A 14,939-nucleotide genomic window follows, 5' to 3' on the forward strand; every position below is an offset into this window, starting at 1 on the left:
GGACAACTTTCCAAGACTTGCTTGCCCAGAGAGTGAGGCTCGCAGAATTAGCATCCAGATAGCGTCGTCAAATGTATTACCAAGATAACATGCCATCAGAGTTACTGCCCAGGTTACATGCCATCAGAGTTACTGCCCAGGTAGCCTCTACCATTAGCACAAGTAGCAGGTCTTCAAATGTATTACCCTCATAACATGTCAGGGGCATCTTCATGTACCGTTGACTTATTTCTGTGGTCAGTGACAAACTACAGCAGTGTTAGTAAAAGACACATATGGAATTGCACACTATCTTCATCAATATCTTTATGGCTTTAAAAATATAGACTTTTCTTATTTTAGCAAAAGTTTCAGAGTTATCTAGACCCTATGAAGAAAAAGCTGGAGGATGTTCTTGAACTGCACCAAAAAGAAGAGATGAATGTGAAACAGCTGGAGGTAAGAGAACAGCAATTGATATTCTAGTAGCTTGGAGAGAGCTCAAAACATTGTCTCTTTTTATCATTGTCCAACATGACCAGAATTTTCATGCCAGGTGTCCATTGTACCTGGATCTGGGTCATCCTGATTGTGCTTTGAAACAATCACCGGTAACTTCCTTGAACATAAATGGATTATGTCATTCCAAGTACCCACAGGTTTGCCAGAGTTAATATTTGGATGAGGTGTAAAGGTGATCTGCTCCCAGGATCTCCTTTATTGACAGCATCCTTGGGATGATGATGCAAAGGATGTCATGAAAGGGCATTACTACATCGTCCGAATCCTAGAGGGATGTCTTGGTGTGGTCTGTTGGCAGTTGGCGTAGCTTCCTGCGTCTATAAACTGACCGTGGTCACTCGGACGATCTACATTGTTCCATCTTCCACTGCAGCATTCGTCTATTACTATTCTTAGCCAACAGGACATCCAAGGTTGGCCTTTCATGTCCAGCAGAGCTGAAATTTCAGAAGACTGTTCCACCCACCTGGGCTGTAAATCCACCCATCAGTGCTAAGGATGGGAGGAGGCCAATTATATAATTCAAATGCAATAGTTGCTTAGCTATTTTATTCAAACGGTTGTCAATCATATTTCAATGTTGCCTGTTCTTTTTACTGACAGGATTTTGAACTAATATGTGTAGTATTATTAGGTATTGCAGAGTCATTTGATATCAGCTCATATTTGTTATCCTGCATACAATCGTGGAAAGTTATTACTAAGTCTGTATATTTTTCAGTATTCTGCTCACACATTCTATGTCAGACAGCATCTAGTACTCAGGGTTAAAATGGTTAAAACACTCACCCTTCTAGGAGTTCCTAGCCAAATGGTTGGAAAAAAGTGCAGGATTGTACTGAAAAGAAGTTAAATATGTACCAAGCTGTAATAATTAGCAAGTGATCGGCGTTCTCCTATCTTGCTCCTATCCACTGGAAAAAGGTCCCTCTGTTTATCCAAGCATGCTCCAGTGTCTCTAGTTTTAAAAAAACACCTCAATACCTGGTAGTTCTAATCAGCAGCCTCTTCTCCTACCTGCTGGTCACAGAGCTTAGATGTCGAGTTGTCGCGCTATATCAAGAAGCAAATAACAACATAGCATGACATAAACATAACATAACAGGGTAGCCAACTTAATCAGTCTTTAGCCAGAGTAGTAGTGCTAGTGCTGGAACAGCCCTGTGGCAAGCAGTAGCTCTGTACAACATCATAATTCACCATCCTAATTCCCTTGTGATCTCCACTGACATTGGAAAGCTGCAGTGAGAAGTAGGGGGTTGAGTAGGCATGCCACTGCCTGGACTGCTCCCTGCAAGGGCGAGATTGAATGACTGAACTTGCATACATAAATGAGGTTTGATATGGAACCTGAACACCTTTTCATAATAAAACACAGAACCCATTTGATTCATATTGTAGATCATGTGATTAGAAATATTTTCTGTCCTGTGATTCCTGACTGATGTTTTGCCAGGCAAGGGTTTGTGTTGGTCCATAGCCTGATCCTAAGCATACATATAGACATTTTTAGGAAACAAATTGTATGTATGGTCAGTTTTCTTTCCTGCCTGTCTTCATCATGTATTGTAAGTATGTAAAGTGAGTGTCAAAAGCAGTATATGTGAGCCTCACGTGTCCTGATGAAAGTAATATAGAGGAGAAAGATATTGCGAGGATAGCAAATCTCTCACCAGACCCTGCATTGTCCCCAGCCTACGACAAGCTCCAGTATAACGGAGGTGTAAATCATGGAATTTTCATTGATTAAGACATTTCTTTCACTGACTGCAGCCCCAAACAATATTTTCCCCTTTTCCTCTTACTGCAGACCTGTGACCAGAGTCCTTCCTCTATCTTCCTGTGCAGGCTGAGGCTTAGGTTTAAGTCCCAATCACTCTCCTACCAAGCCAGAGCACTTCCCATCACCAGAACCTCTTTACCAATAAATAGCCTACTGTATGCTAAGATCAATATCTGAGCCGTACTGGCCAGCTGGGTAATGACTCACATCTCTGGGACGCCGAAGCCCTTGTAGGGCCCTGCGCTGCTTCGCTGCCGTAGAAAATTCCCATAGAAGCCCATTTTAACACCAGAACATGGGCTTCTATGGGAATTCACAAGGGCATATTATCAAGCCCATTATCGCCGCTTTAGCGACAGTTTCCTGCCGCTAAAGCGTCAATAATTTTAACGCTGGTCCTTGATAATATGCCCCTCAGTTCATTAGCAAATGTTTCAAGATGTGTGAAAGATTTTAAAATTGGATTTATGCCTCCATGTCAGAGAGTCGGGATGGGCAGCACTTCGAAAGGTTTATACAAAGCGTTCAAGTCTGCCTGTTGGATATGGCGATCGATTGGTTTAAACATTTCTAAAAATACATTATTTATCAGGTGAGGAGAAGAACATCTTATGGTGTTCTATTCTTTAAAAAGCAGAAAATAATTGACATATTGCCACATACATGTCCAACTGTCCTGTTCTATAGCTGTGTCCTCTGGCAGTCGATCTTAGCTTTACATTGTTGCATTGGTCTGTTCATTTGAAGGATAGGAAGCTTCCTGCAGAGCAATATATGGGAAAGAAGGGGACTGCATGACATATGCCTGGGCCCTCTCCATAGTCGGATGTATGGATTGTTGTGAAAAAAAGTGTCTTATAACTGTTCTGCTCAGGCACAATTTTTGCACAGGTGCATGAATGTTTAGATGCTGTGGAGAAATGGTGCTGCTGTGTACTGTGGTAAACTTGTATGCATTGAGATCCATTTTACAAACGGCAGGGTATCTCACTTTGTGCAAATGAGGGCTGAATTAAAACATGTTGCCAAGGCTGCTTTAAGTCCCCTCCCCAGCCCTGTCAGATCTTTGTCTTGGCCCTGTGAAGTTTAAGACAAATGGTTAGTGCTGGGGCTGCATTACAATTTACCCTAATATTTCTATCCAACCTTGCAGTACAGTCACTCCATCCTCTTCTCAGACAACAACACACCTCCCCTCTTCCACCAAGACATCAAACAGTACTATATGAAATGTCCATGTGATGCCTTCTGCACACCTCTTTCTCTGGTAAGACACATATGATTATCATCAATCACCTCTCGAAGATAAGAAAGCCTGCATGATAATGGATCTGCCCCAGAGTGCATTGATGCATGCTGCTGAAGTGCTCACAGTTTGAATGTGTGGTTTGATTTGATGTTGCAGGCCAAGTTCCAGAGCCAGAGAGAGCGCATTGCTAATGAGTTTCATAAACTCCAGCAGTTTTTGGAGAAGGAAACATCTCGTCACCTCAGCATCCTGGAGGAGAAAAAGAAGAAGTGTCTGCAGAGCATCAAGGAGACAGTAATTAAGTTAGAAAAACAAGAGTCTATCCTCAGGAGCGTGATGGCAGAGATACAATTGAAGTGTCAGCAGCAGGCTGTGGAGTTATTAAAGGTAAGCCATGGTTATAAAACTATAGACATAGAAGATCAGTGGACCCTCCTTAGTGTCATCAAGCACTAGCCTTGTAACCCAGATCCAGTGGAAGGGATGTATGCTTCCACATCTTTCACAACCCCTGCCTCCATACATGCAATATTATGTGTTGGCTACAAGTAAACACAGGGAAATGGGAAAGGATGAAAAGAAAGGAGAGACACTGGATATTGTCACTCTGCCAGTTCACACAGCTGGGCACTGTCTTCAACTGAAGGAGCATTTCTACATAAAGACAAGAGGAAGTCTTTAGTAATTTTATAAATAATGCTACAATATCTGATTTCTGATATTGTACATGATATACTTTTAAACAGTCTCTAGCTCCAACTTTCTAAGAGATACTGAAACTCGGTGTCTCACTTCAGATAACAACCTTCTGAGTAATATTGGCGTGCTCTGTGTTTCGAATTATGTTCAAAGCAGCTGGGGCCAGAAATACAAACAATGGAGTTGGTAAACGTCTTCACAAATTGTGCACCGACATTTTCTGAATCCATTCTGTTTTTGCAAACCGATCTATGTACTAGTAGGTCGGTTCACAAAAACCTGGGGCTTCATTTATGAGGCCGTGCGTCACTTTTACGCTGCCGGTGCGTCACTTTTTGTGACGCACCAGCAGCGTAAAAAATGCGCCTTGTTGTGCCATATTTAAAAAGTGACGCATCTAGGTAGATGCGTCACTTTTTAAACCCCTGCGCCACATTATATCTGCGTCAGGTATAATGTGTGCAGAGGGGGCGTTCCCCCGCAAAAAGCCTCGTAATAGTGACGCAGTGAAATCTATGAGATTTCACTGCGTCACTTTTAGGATGCTGTTGCGTCAAAATCTTGCGCCTGCCTCACAGCAGGCGTAAGACTGCCGCAAGCCCTTTCACATGGGGCTTTCCCCATGTGAAAGGACGCATTGCTGGAGTTGCGTCACTTTTGTGACACACTCCAGCAATGCGTCACTTTTGCGCTTACAGATACGTCAGAAATACTGACGTATCTGTAAGTCCTTGCGACATGATGCGTCATACATTAAATATGACGCATCATTGGTGTCGCAAGGAGTGCGCAGTGAAAAGTGACGCATCGCTGTTTTCACGCAGCGATGCGTCACTTTTCATAAATGAGGCCCCTGATTCATAGTGGGTCACAATTCACCATACCTCCTGAATATTAATGAAGTAGGTTGCAAATTGCAACCCAACATGAATCCATGCCATCACAGGGATGGTGACGCGCTGAGGTCAGCAGACTACCATATCTTGATTGCTTTTTTTTAAAAACAACATCCCAATCTTTCTTACAGGTAAATGGGATGCATTTAAAAAAACACATGTAAAGTTGCCTAACATTTTTTAAGGGTAGGCAGTGGTCAACATTCACAAGGGGTAAAGGGTACCTGGAATACCCCTTTCCGTTTGCGAATTCCCTAATACTCGATATGTCGTTGCAAACCCAAATTGCCATTCTGTAATGTGTTACTGAATTGCAAATTGGGTTTCTTACATAGCAAAATGCCTTTTTGCTCTTGCAAACGGCCCGATTCTGTGAAATGTAATGTGTGAAAATAGAAAAGGGATTTTTACATGTGGTGCCTGGTTCCTAAACTGAAGCTTAATAAATGTACATTAGTATTATAGAGTTCATATGACAAAAAGCAATTACTTTTCCATCCCTTGTCAAAACCTCAGTACCATTCTAGCATCACAAAGAAAATGATCAAAGTCTTTGTAGAGATCGGATCCATTTTGATCCCCACGTAGAAATAACAAAATGCACAAAATTGTGAGTTCATAATAATCAAAGGATGACTCCTAGAATACTTACAGGATCACTGGTTTTTATACCAATTTAAATTGTGAACTCTTACCATTTATCACTGATGTGCGGTTAAGATATACCTTCTTTTCTTAAGAGAAGCACTGGACTTGAAGTTATTGTGTCTCCTGGTTGATTGTTGTGTTCTGAGTTTGGGCGCTCCACACTGCTTCCCTGACTCTTGACTCTTGACTCAAAGAATCACGTGCAGAAAGGGTTGACTTGGACCGGCAGAGCCCTAGTAGGATGAACCCCAGGACACCAGGGGCAGACGCCTTCAACTACTTTAGTGTAGACCCAGTAGCCCCTCTGTCCTGTGACCTTCCCGAATGAGTGTGACAACCTGTAACAAAGACTTTAAAAAAGCCAATTCTCACGCTAAGAAGTTTAATAGTTTGAAGGAGAGCTATGAGGCATTTGAGTTATCCCTGTTCCTTTCCAGGTACTACCGATATCAGATATATAGACTGATGCTAGGAGATGAAGACAGAGATTGCAATCTACTGCTAGCATAACATGTAGCTAAAACAGTGTTATAAGAATATATGTTCAAAAGTCGACTTTACCATTAGTTATTTCTAGGCTGGAATATGGCTGCTCCACCCTCTCTGGTTTACCTAAGATCTCCCTAGCACCATTAAAAGCATGCCTCAATGCAGCAGCCAGACTACTTACCGGCACAAGGAAATTTGATCAAATCACCCCTCATCTGAAAGCATTGAACTGGCTTACCGCTGGAGGCCAGAATTCAACTCAAGCTGGCATGCATCACGCACAAGACCTTACACTCAAATTCCCCTGCATATCTTGCACAGAAACTTGTGATATCCGGAGGAAGCAGAAACTCACGATCGGCCAGTGCCCTCCTACTCCAGCCTGCACGCTTTCGGAAAATAAAACCTATAATCGGGCGTTCGCAGGGGCTGCACCAAGAATATGGAACTCCTTCCCACCCGCCATCAGAAGAATCCCCTCTCTGGCACGCTTCAAAAAGGAGGCTAAATCCTTCCTCATGGGTATATTCCTTGGCTAAACCCGTTTCACAATCACTTCAGAGACTACTGCCTTCATCCTGCGACCTCCCCCCACCAAGAAACCGGGGGTCTGTCCTCAGCAATTGTAATTGTAATGTTATCCTTGTATTCTCCCATCCCTCTTGTATCCAGCACCCCTCCCCCCTAATTTACAGTACTCTTGTGATATCCTGCCTATTGTATGACTCTCTGACTCTGTAAAGCACTCTGATACCCTAATGGGTCAAGTTTGTGCTCTATAAAAAACACTAAAATAAAATAAATAAATAAAATAAAATAAAATATTCTGTTTACAAAGCATTACAAATCCTCCTGACCAAAGCCAATCAAGCAAGGTTTAGTTCAGCAACAAAAGGCATAGGCGGCCGATAACATCACCCAGGTCTACAATTCATTATATGGTTGGCTCCTACTTCCTTCCAGTTTCAAGAAGATTTACTGCTAATTGGTCACCTCCCCCAAGTCTGCAGCACACATAGGCAATGTTGACATTGAGTTTATGAAGGATGGGTTGGGGCATCTAGTTTAGTTTGTCCAGAAAGATATATCACTAGTTCATTGAGGTATTGATAACGTTAACAGTGTACAGTCCTGCTGACTTTCATTAGCATTCTATGCAAGATCATCCAGTGGCGAGGGCAGGTAGAGCTTCAAATACTCCTTAAAATGTAATCAATCTTCATAGGCCAAAATGTGGCAAAGCATGTTTCATTATTAGCAGAGTGCTCTATGATTCCAAAGCTTCAGAGTTCGGGATTTTGACATGAATCTCATCAGTTTTTGATCCAAAGATTCTGCTAGCTGTTCACAATGCCTGGGGTGGGCTAGTCATATCAATTGCATTCAGTAATTTGATCAATTTTAAGTGAGTTTTATTTGCTTAATCAGTCCTCGTGGTCAGATGTTTGTTTGGACCTTCAGATCATACCTGCAGAAAGTTTAACGTGCCACTTTGCATAAAGTGGACTCCAGCAGGTGATTACACACTTATGTTGCAGGATTCTGAGTGGGGCTAGATGAACTGGCGTTGAAGGGTTTATGCACCTCATGTATTTATGCCCACAACCAGGCATGCTCCTGTGTCCAGAGAAAGAGGAGTTCTAGGGGAGCTGAGAAACTGATTACACAGAAAGCAGACTTTATTCTTTCTCCACACAACCTTATTTTTATCTGACCTTGTTTTATCTTCAAGAAAGGCTGTTTATAACTTTTGTAACTATGCTGTGCTTTAGTTTGGCAGGGTATGCCCAGACATGGGTCCCTTGCTCACTTTGCCACTGGGTTCAAGCTATCTTGGCTGATAAGGGGTGTTACCCTGAAACGGGTTCCAGGATGCTTGTTTCTGGTCCAGGGAAGACCTGGATTAGCAGTTTGGGCTGGACTGTTCCCATGAGGCACAGGGTCAAGACTGATTTGAATATGGCTGGGTCTGAACTGAGGTTCAAAAGTGAGCTAAAGAACGATGATGGATGCAACCCAGATCTGTGACAGGGGGTGAGTGTCTGAAATGTTTTAGTGCTCCGTCCATCATGTCCTTGTGTTTGCTTCATACTTTAGTATGTCTCGAACTTTTGAATCCACTGAATACATTCATAAGCTAATCAAGTACATTTGTGTTTGATGCATTATCTGTGAATGTTAATAATAAAAACGAGTGTTCATTATCAATATATTTTCTATATTTCTATATAGTTGTTTATAATTCTTGCATTTGTGATTATCTTTTGTAAAATATAAATTTTAAATGAACGTAAACTCTGTTAGTTACATGTTGACTTGTTCATGTTCTCTCCCCAGGATGTGAAGGGTTCATTGCACAGGTACGATTATCATCAACAACAGCCTACCATATAATTTTGTATTTCTATTGTTTCTTTGTTTTGTATTTGATCTCACATACTTCTTTCCCCGTCTTTCTTTTCTTTTTTCTTTTTATAATTTCATGTTCTCTTTCCTTACTTTTCTCCACCAGTGTTCATTTTTCTTTACTGCCTCCTTCGTGTCGGTTATTAGTTTTGAGTTATTGTTTTTTGTTGTTTTCTTATTTGATAGTTTTACTTTATTGACTTCTTTCTTTATATTTTATCTTAAATACATTTTTTAAATATATTTGTTGAACTTTAGTTAATGAGTTTCCCTTCTCTCTAAATGGATAGTGCTTACTTTTCATCTGTTGTTTATATTGTTTCCTTTCCTATTTCTTATTTGCTAGTCCTTGATACACATTGGCTAACTGAGCTGAGCCTCTGTCACTGAATCATGCAGTGTTCGGAAGGCCGAAACTTGAATTTCATGAAAGGCAGCCATTTATTTATTTATTTATTTATTAATGACATTTTTAAAGCGCGAACAAAGGCCCTTGGGCGTCTCGGCGCTGTTGTGTCTGCAGATTAATTCCCATTAATGGGAATTATAGTGCTCATTACATTCAGCATTTGGAAACAGTAGACGTGCAGTACAATGTGCTGTATAATAACAAGGTATTATTGGTAATAGTCAATGTTGTTAAATTTAGTATTTCATTTTTAGAACATTGGTATATCATTTACACATATGTGAATAAAAAACATTATTCAAAAAATGTACACATTTTGTACTGACAGTTTGATTCTCCTAAATGTATATGATCCTTCTCCCATTTCTTTTTTTGAGGTGTATATAATTTTTTTATTTGATAGTTTAGATGTCCAGGACAACACTTTCCTTGACAACATTCCTATGTTTATGTATTTACCTACGTGCACTACTTGTCATTTCCTTTACACTCAGAGGTCTCCTATTCCTTATTTATCTCCCATTGTGATGATTTACCATGTGAAGTCTTCATTCATCAGGCGCTCACGGTGGGCTCCATTTATGTTCACAGCCTGATGTTCCATTCATCATTTCACTTGGGGTGGATACTCCCTGCTTCCTCTTTGCTTGTTTACAGTATTCGATGTACTCTCATTTATCTGATGCCATACACGATTCTTCAACTAACCTTGCCTTCTAAAGAGATGGAAATTTCATTGCATGCACACTTGTCTATTTCCAAGGTATGAAAATGTTAAAGCTCAGCATGCGGATGGTGATACTTCTAAGGAGAAGGAAAAAGTAACAGATGAGGAGGAGGAGGAAGAGGACTTGCAGATAAAAATAATTGAATCATTGGGTGAGAAACTACAAACGTCATTGTTACTATACCATCCTATATTATTAATATAAATAATGTCCAGGAAATTGTAAACTCCTATATGCTCAGATCACCAAGGTATTCAGATGGCATTTGGGTGTGTATGTGTTTGTGGTTGAGGTTAATTGGTAGTAGGTAATAATAAAAATGAATGCCATTATGTTTTTTAATAATTATTTTTATTAAACATAGTAAACCGACAGCTCATGAATGACATAATTAAGGAACACTTTACCAAATAGACTTGCAGCTCTGAAGTTCTGTAAAACATCTATATATTATTTACGTGGTGCTATGGTTTTCAACTCAGTGACTGATGGAACCCCCTTTGTAGATATCTTACTGCAAAACCTGTTTACTTGACGGAAATCTATAATAAAAGTTATTATTTGTCACACAGTAGACACATAATTTAACCTTTACTAAGTGACATGTGACTTCAGTTCTCATAAATAATAAAAGCATTGTATTGTATCTCTCAAATATACCTAAGGTGTGATTTAGAGAAGAGCAGACAAGAGACAATGCCAGAAAATTAGCTGATGTCCCACCCCCAACCCCACACTTCCAGTTTGCAGCCTCTTTTAGAGTTTTGGGAAACATAGTTTAGCTAGCTTTAGGGAAAAACACTTGTCTTACCCCAGTCCTATTTTCTGGATGTGTTTTCTCCAACACCATTCCCACCAGTGTTAAAGCTGCCATGTCAACTCTTGTGGTCATGGGCGAAAAAGTCCAGAGACATCCCCCCAAAGTGGGAAAAACCTCCCATATGGAGGATATTATTCATGAGAGTTTTTTTCGCCTGAAGTGGAACCCTCTTTAGGGGGTTGGCAATCCAAAGGTGTTTCAAACTTTAAATCAAGCTCACCAGTGCTTAGATTTTGTGACTTTCAATGTCCACATTAATTTTTAGGTCTCGCCATGGCAGTGCATGCGCTGCATGCGCTGTATCAGCTTTTATTAAAGTAATCTGTATGTTGGGTGAAGCTCTGTGTAATTTGTCTTCCTGCTTGTGATTCGTTTAACTGTGGCATTGCTGTTATTATCTTGCTTTCTGTTGGCTGTTGATCCCATACATAACTTCTGTGTAGTCCGGAAGCAGCGGCTCCTAACTACAGTTTCCGGCCACTCTCACTTGTTTTAATTAGCAGCTGCACGTTCTTGTTTTAATTAGGAACGGCACGCAGGGGGTGTAATGCCATGCTATAAAGCAAATGGCTTCCTTGCCTTTTGTTCAGCACGCGCTGCTTCTTTTATATTTTTATTATGCCACCTGGGAGCTACACAGTTGCTTGCTTTTATGAAATATTACTTTCACCCTCCCGATTCACGATGAGCCCACCCTCTGAGCACAAACGCAGCGTTTCCCTCCACCCCACCCTTTCCACGTGCATTGTTAGATTACACACAGAGGCATTTGTACAATACAAACTATGGTCTATCAGAAATGTTATGTACCATCCCCAGAATGCATTCTTGTTATAAACTAAGAGCACCCGATTTAACATGGTGATATCGTGATGCTGCACTTTTTCACCACATCTATTGTATATCCACAGTGAGCTGCAAAGACTTTCTCTTTTAGGACAACGGTTTGGCGACAATTTAATATTCAAAGTTATAACAGTTTTAAAGTTGTGTAAATGAGATTGCTTGCAATCGGCGTAGCATAGTCATACTCAAAGATGGCGCTGAAACACTGTCAGTTTACATTAAACTTTCAAGTGTTCATTTATCTTCACAATATATTTCTCCCCTGCAACCCACATTTGTAGACATAAATGTTGCCATTTCATGATATCTGCTGAAGATAAAATGTAGTCCATTCTCTTGTAGTCCGCCACAGATGACATCAGGACTCTGCTGGAAACCACGGCGCTCATCCTCCTGGACCTATCGGCTGCCTATGACACAGTCTGCCACTGCACCCTTTGCACCCGCCTCCACAATGCAGGTATCCGAGACAAGGCTCTGGAATGGACATCGCCTTCCTCTCCGGCAGAACCCAGAGCGCCGCCTCCTTCTTTCCGCTCCGAAGCTTCCAAGATCATCTGCGGCGTACCCCAAGGATCATCCCTCAGCGTGACGTGCAACATCTACATGGCCCCACTCGCCCCTATGTCGCCAGACTGCACAACCTCAACATCATTTCCTACGCCGACGACACACAGATGATCCTCTTCCTCACCAAGGACCCCCTCACCGTCAAAACCAACCTCCATGAAGGAATGAAAGCCATCGCCGAATGGATGAAGAGCAGCCGTCTGAAGCTGAACTCGGATAAGACGGAGGTCCTCATCCTCTGTTCCACTCCATCAGCCTGGGACGACTCCTTGTGGCCGACTGCACTGGGAACAGCACTGACCCCCACCGACCACGTAATGCAACCTGGGGTTCATCCTCGACTGAACACTCTCCATGACCAAGCAAGTCATTCCTTGTTCAACACCCTCCGCATGCTCCGCAAGATCTACAGGTGGATCCCCACCGACACAAGAAAAACAGTCACCCAGTCCCTTGCTAGTAGCAGGCTGGACTGCGGAAGCGCCCTCTACGCGGCAGCCCCGTCCAAATTGCTGAAACGACTGCAACGCATACAGAACGCCTCTGCCCGCCTGATCCTTGACATCCCTCGACACAGCCACATCACGAGGATCACCTTAAAGCTCCTCACCCACGCACACAAGGCACTCCACGACACCGGACCAGCATACCTCAACAGACGACTCACCTTCTATACCCCGAACCAACAGCTCTGCTCCGCCGACCGTGCCCTCGCTACCGTCCCCCGCAGATGAAGAGCGGCCTCCGGCAGCAGGTCATTCTCCTACCTCGCCGCCAAGACCTGTAACACCCTCCCCACCGTCCTACGGCAGACCCAAGACCTGCTAACCTTCAGGGAGCTTCTCAAGACCTGGCTATTCGAGCAGTAGCAGCACCCCCAGCGGGTAAGTAGTGCGCTCTACAAATGTCCTGATTAATTGATTTATGTTGTAAATAAATAGAACCTATTGTGGGCGGTCATTTTAAGGCAAGAAACTACAAACCGGGACACAGATTGGCTACACTGCTACATATAAATGCGTATATTAATATGGTTGTGTTAACAGTACAAGGTTTGCTGTAGTGGACTCATTTTTCGTAGATAATTTGTGATTAGCCCTGAGTGTGACCCTCGAGGATGAGGACAGACATGAGTGGCAAGACAATCTCATCCTCACATTCATAGGAGAATCAAATTCTCTGGTGATCCTCTGTTAACATTTGAATCCGATCCTTCTGGTTTCTGCAAGTGATGAGTGGGTTTTCATGCGCATGTGTGATGTGTGCCGTCCGGTCCTTGTTACAACTGGGCACATTACCCTTCTGAGCTTGAACTGGAGAATCCTTAGAGCTTAAATTGCGGTAAAGAATGCAGTGTAACATGTCTCAATCTGTGAATGGCGTTCAAACTGAACTGTTTTATCAGTGTGAAAATACGATAGCCTTGGTATCTGGCTCCTTAACGCTATCAGCTGAGATCTCTGATCTATGCTTATGTTCAAAATCTACAAACCTCAGGTTAGAATACTGGTTTAGTCACTGATGTGGTTAATACACTTATTGCAGCAGTGCAATAACCTGAGAACTGATTGTAGCAAGTATTTGCAAGTAACACGCATTTGCAATGCAACAGGTCTCACATTTACACGAGTTTGAGCTATTGGCATTGTAAATAACAATGTCTTTTTTATGTTTTAGTTTTTGAAACAAAAATAAAACGCATTGTCATGAACAATGCCAATAGCTTAAACTTGTGTAAATGCGAGACCTATTGAATTGCAAATGCTTGTTTTATTGTACAATAAACAATATACAAAAAGAACAAATGATGGACGGAATAATGAGCAATGCAAACATTCATCCCCCAGTTACAAAGAGCTGGGTTTAATCCATCGTTTTTTGCTCATGACACCACCCCCAATTGGACCCAGCCATATGCAAATCAGTCTAGACCCTGCTCCTCATGGGAACAGTCCAACCCCAATTGCTAGACTGCTGAAATTGCGACAAAGCAGGGAGAAACAACAGGAATGCACCGTAGTCCGTAAAAACAGTACATTCCAGCACTTTTACTTCGGCGTAGGGCAGCTCAGCAAGTTGACTTGCTGCGCTACCCTTTGCCAAGATCCCTTAAACGAGGGCCTTAGTTCAAGGGTTATTTGGGGGTTCTTTCTGACTGCAAATATAAGTGTGTTTGAAATGCATTTGTTACTGCCCTACAGAAACCACCACAGCAGGTCCCAGTGAGTGCAAAAGGAGTCTGAAAGTCTTCTGCTTCTGTGCTGCTCACAAGTGTACATATCAATGGTTTGCAACCTTAACTGTGGTTGCAGACTATTGATGATATACTTGAAGGGGGTGGCATACATTCACAATCTGTAAATTCAAGTCAAGTCAAGTCAAATGGTCTTTATTCAGATATAAAAACATCCATAAAAGTACAACTTATCACAACCCTAAAACATAAGTATAAAATCACATTAAAAAAGAACACCAAGGAAGAAACAGGTTGGGAAAGTGTCAATAAAACCAATGTACAAAGAAGATGCGATACTAACGATTTTTTCTAGCATTCAATAGCAAAAAGCTGACACCAGCACTGTGCGATAAATGACATCAGACTTACAATATAATCAGACAGTGTAGATAGTCAGCATTTTAAATTCCTAAGAACATCAGTGCCAAGATATCAATGTGCAAATATGCATTATGTAAACTTGAGAACCATGTGCAAAAACCGCAAAGTAATGTGCAAATAATTCATTATTATCTAGGGCATATTCATAGATGCTTGTGAGCGTATCGCAGATTGGAGGAAAGAGCTAACTCTGAGGATTATTTCATCGCAGCCTAACAGCTGTATTACCAGAAGTGCCAAATTAAAGTCAGTGATAACATGGCTTTTAAAATAAGGGA

The 14,939-nt window shown here is 41.7% G+C and overlaps 1 protein-coding gene and 1 non-coding gene across 5 annotated transcripts in view; both read left to right on the forward strand.

The window, feature by feature from the left end:
- The window catches only part of LOC147717648 (E3 ubiquitin-protein ligase TRIM39-like), a 356,587-nt gene that overhangs the window by 291,109 nt on the left and 50,539 nt on the right, over nucleotides 1-14,939 (forward strand). For 3 of the 4 annotated variants that reach the window (XM_086920540.1, XM_086920542.1, XM_086920541.1), the window contains exons 2-5: nucleotides 343-438; nucleotides 3,690-3,920; nucleotides 8,603-8,625; nucleotides 9,844-9,959. The exons of the other annotated variant lie outside the window; for it this stretch is intronic. In XM_086920540.1, the coding sequence (XP_086776666.1) occupies nucleotides 343-438; nucleotides 3,690-3,920; nucleotides 8,603-8,625; nucleotides 9,844-9,959 (466 nt within the window). The remainder of the gene's footprint in view (nucleotides 1-342; nucleotides 439-3,689; nucleotides 3,921-8,602; nucleotides 8,626-9,843; nucleotides 9,960-14,939) is intronic. 4 annotated transcript variants of the gene reach the window in all.
- Nucleotides 13,254-13,352, forward strand: LOC147717649 (small nucleolar RNA U13). Its single transcript, XR_015296199.1, has one exon. It is a non-coding gene; the product is annotated as a small nucleolar RNA U13 (small nucleolar RNA).

The sequence above is a fragment of the Lissotriton vulgaris genome, chromosome 5, assembly GCF_964263255.1.
Source record: "Lissotriton vulgaris chromosome 5, aLisVul1.2, whole genome shotgun sequence".
NCBI classification, from domain to species: domain Eukaryota; kingdom Metazoa; phylum Chordata; class Amphibia; order Caudata; family Salamandridae; genus Lissotriton; species Lissotriton vulgaris.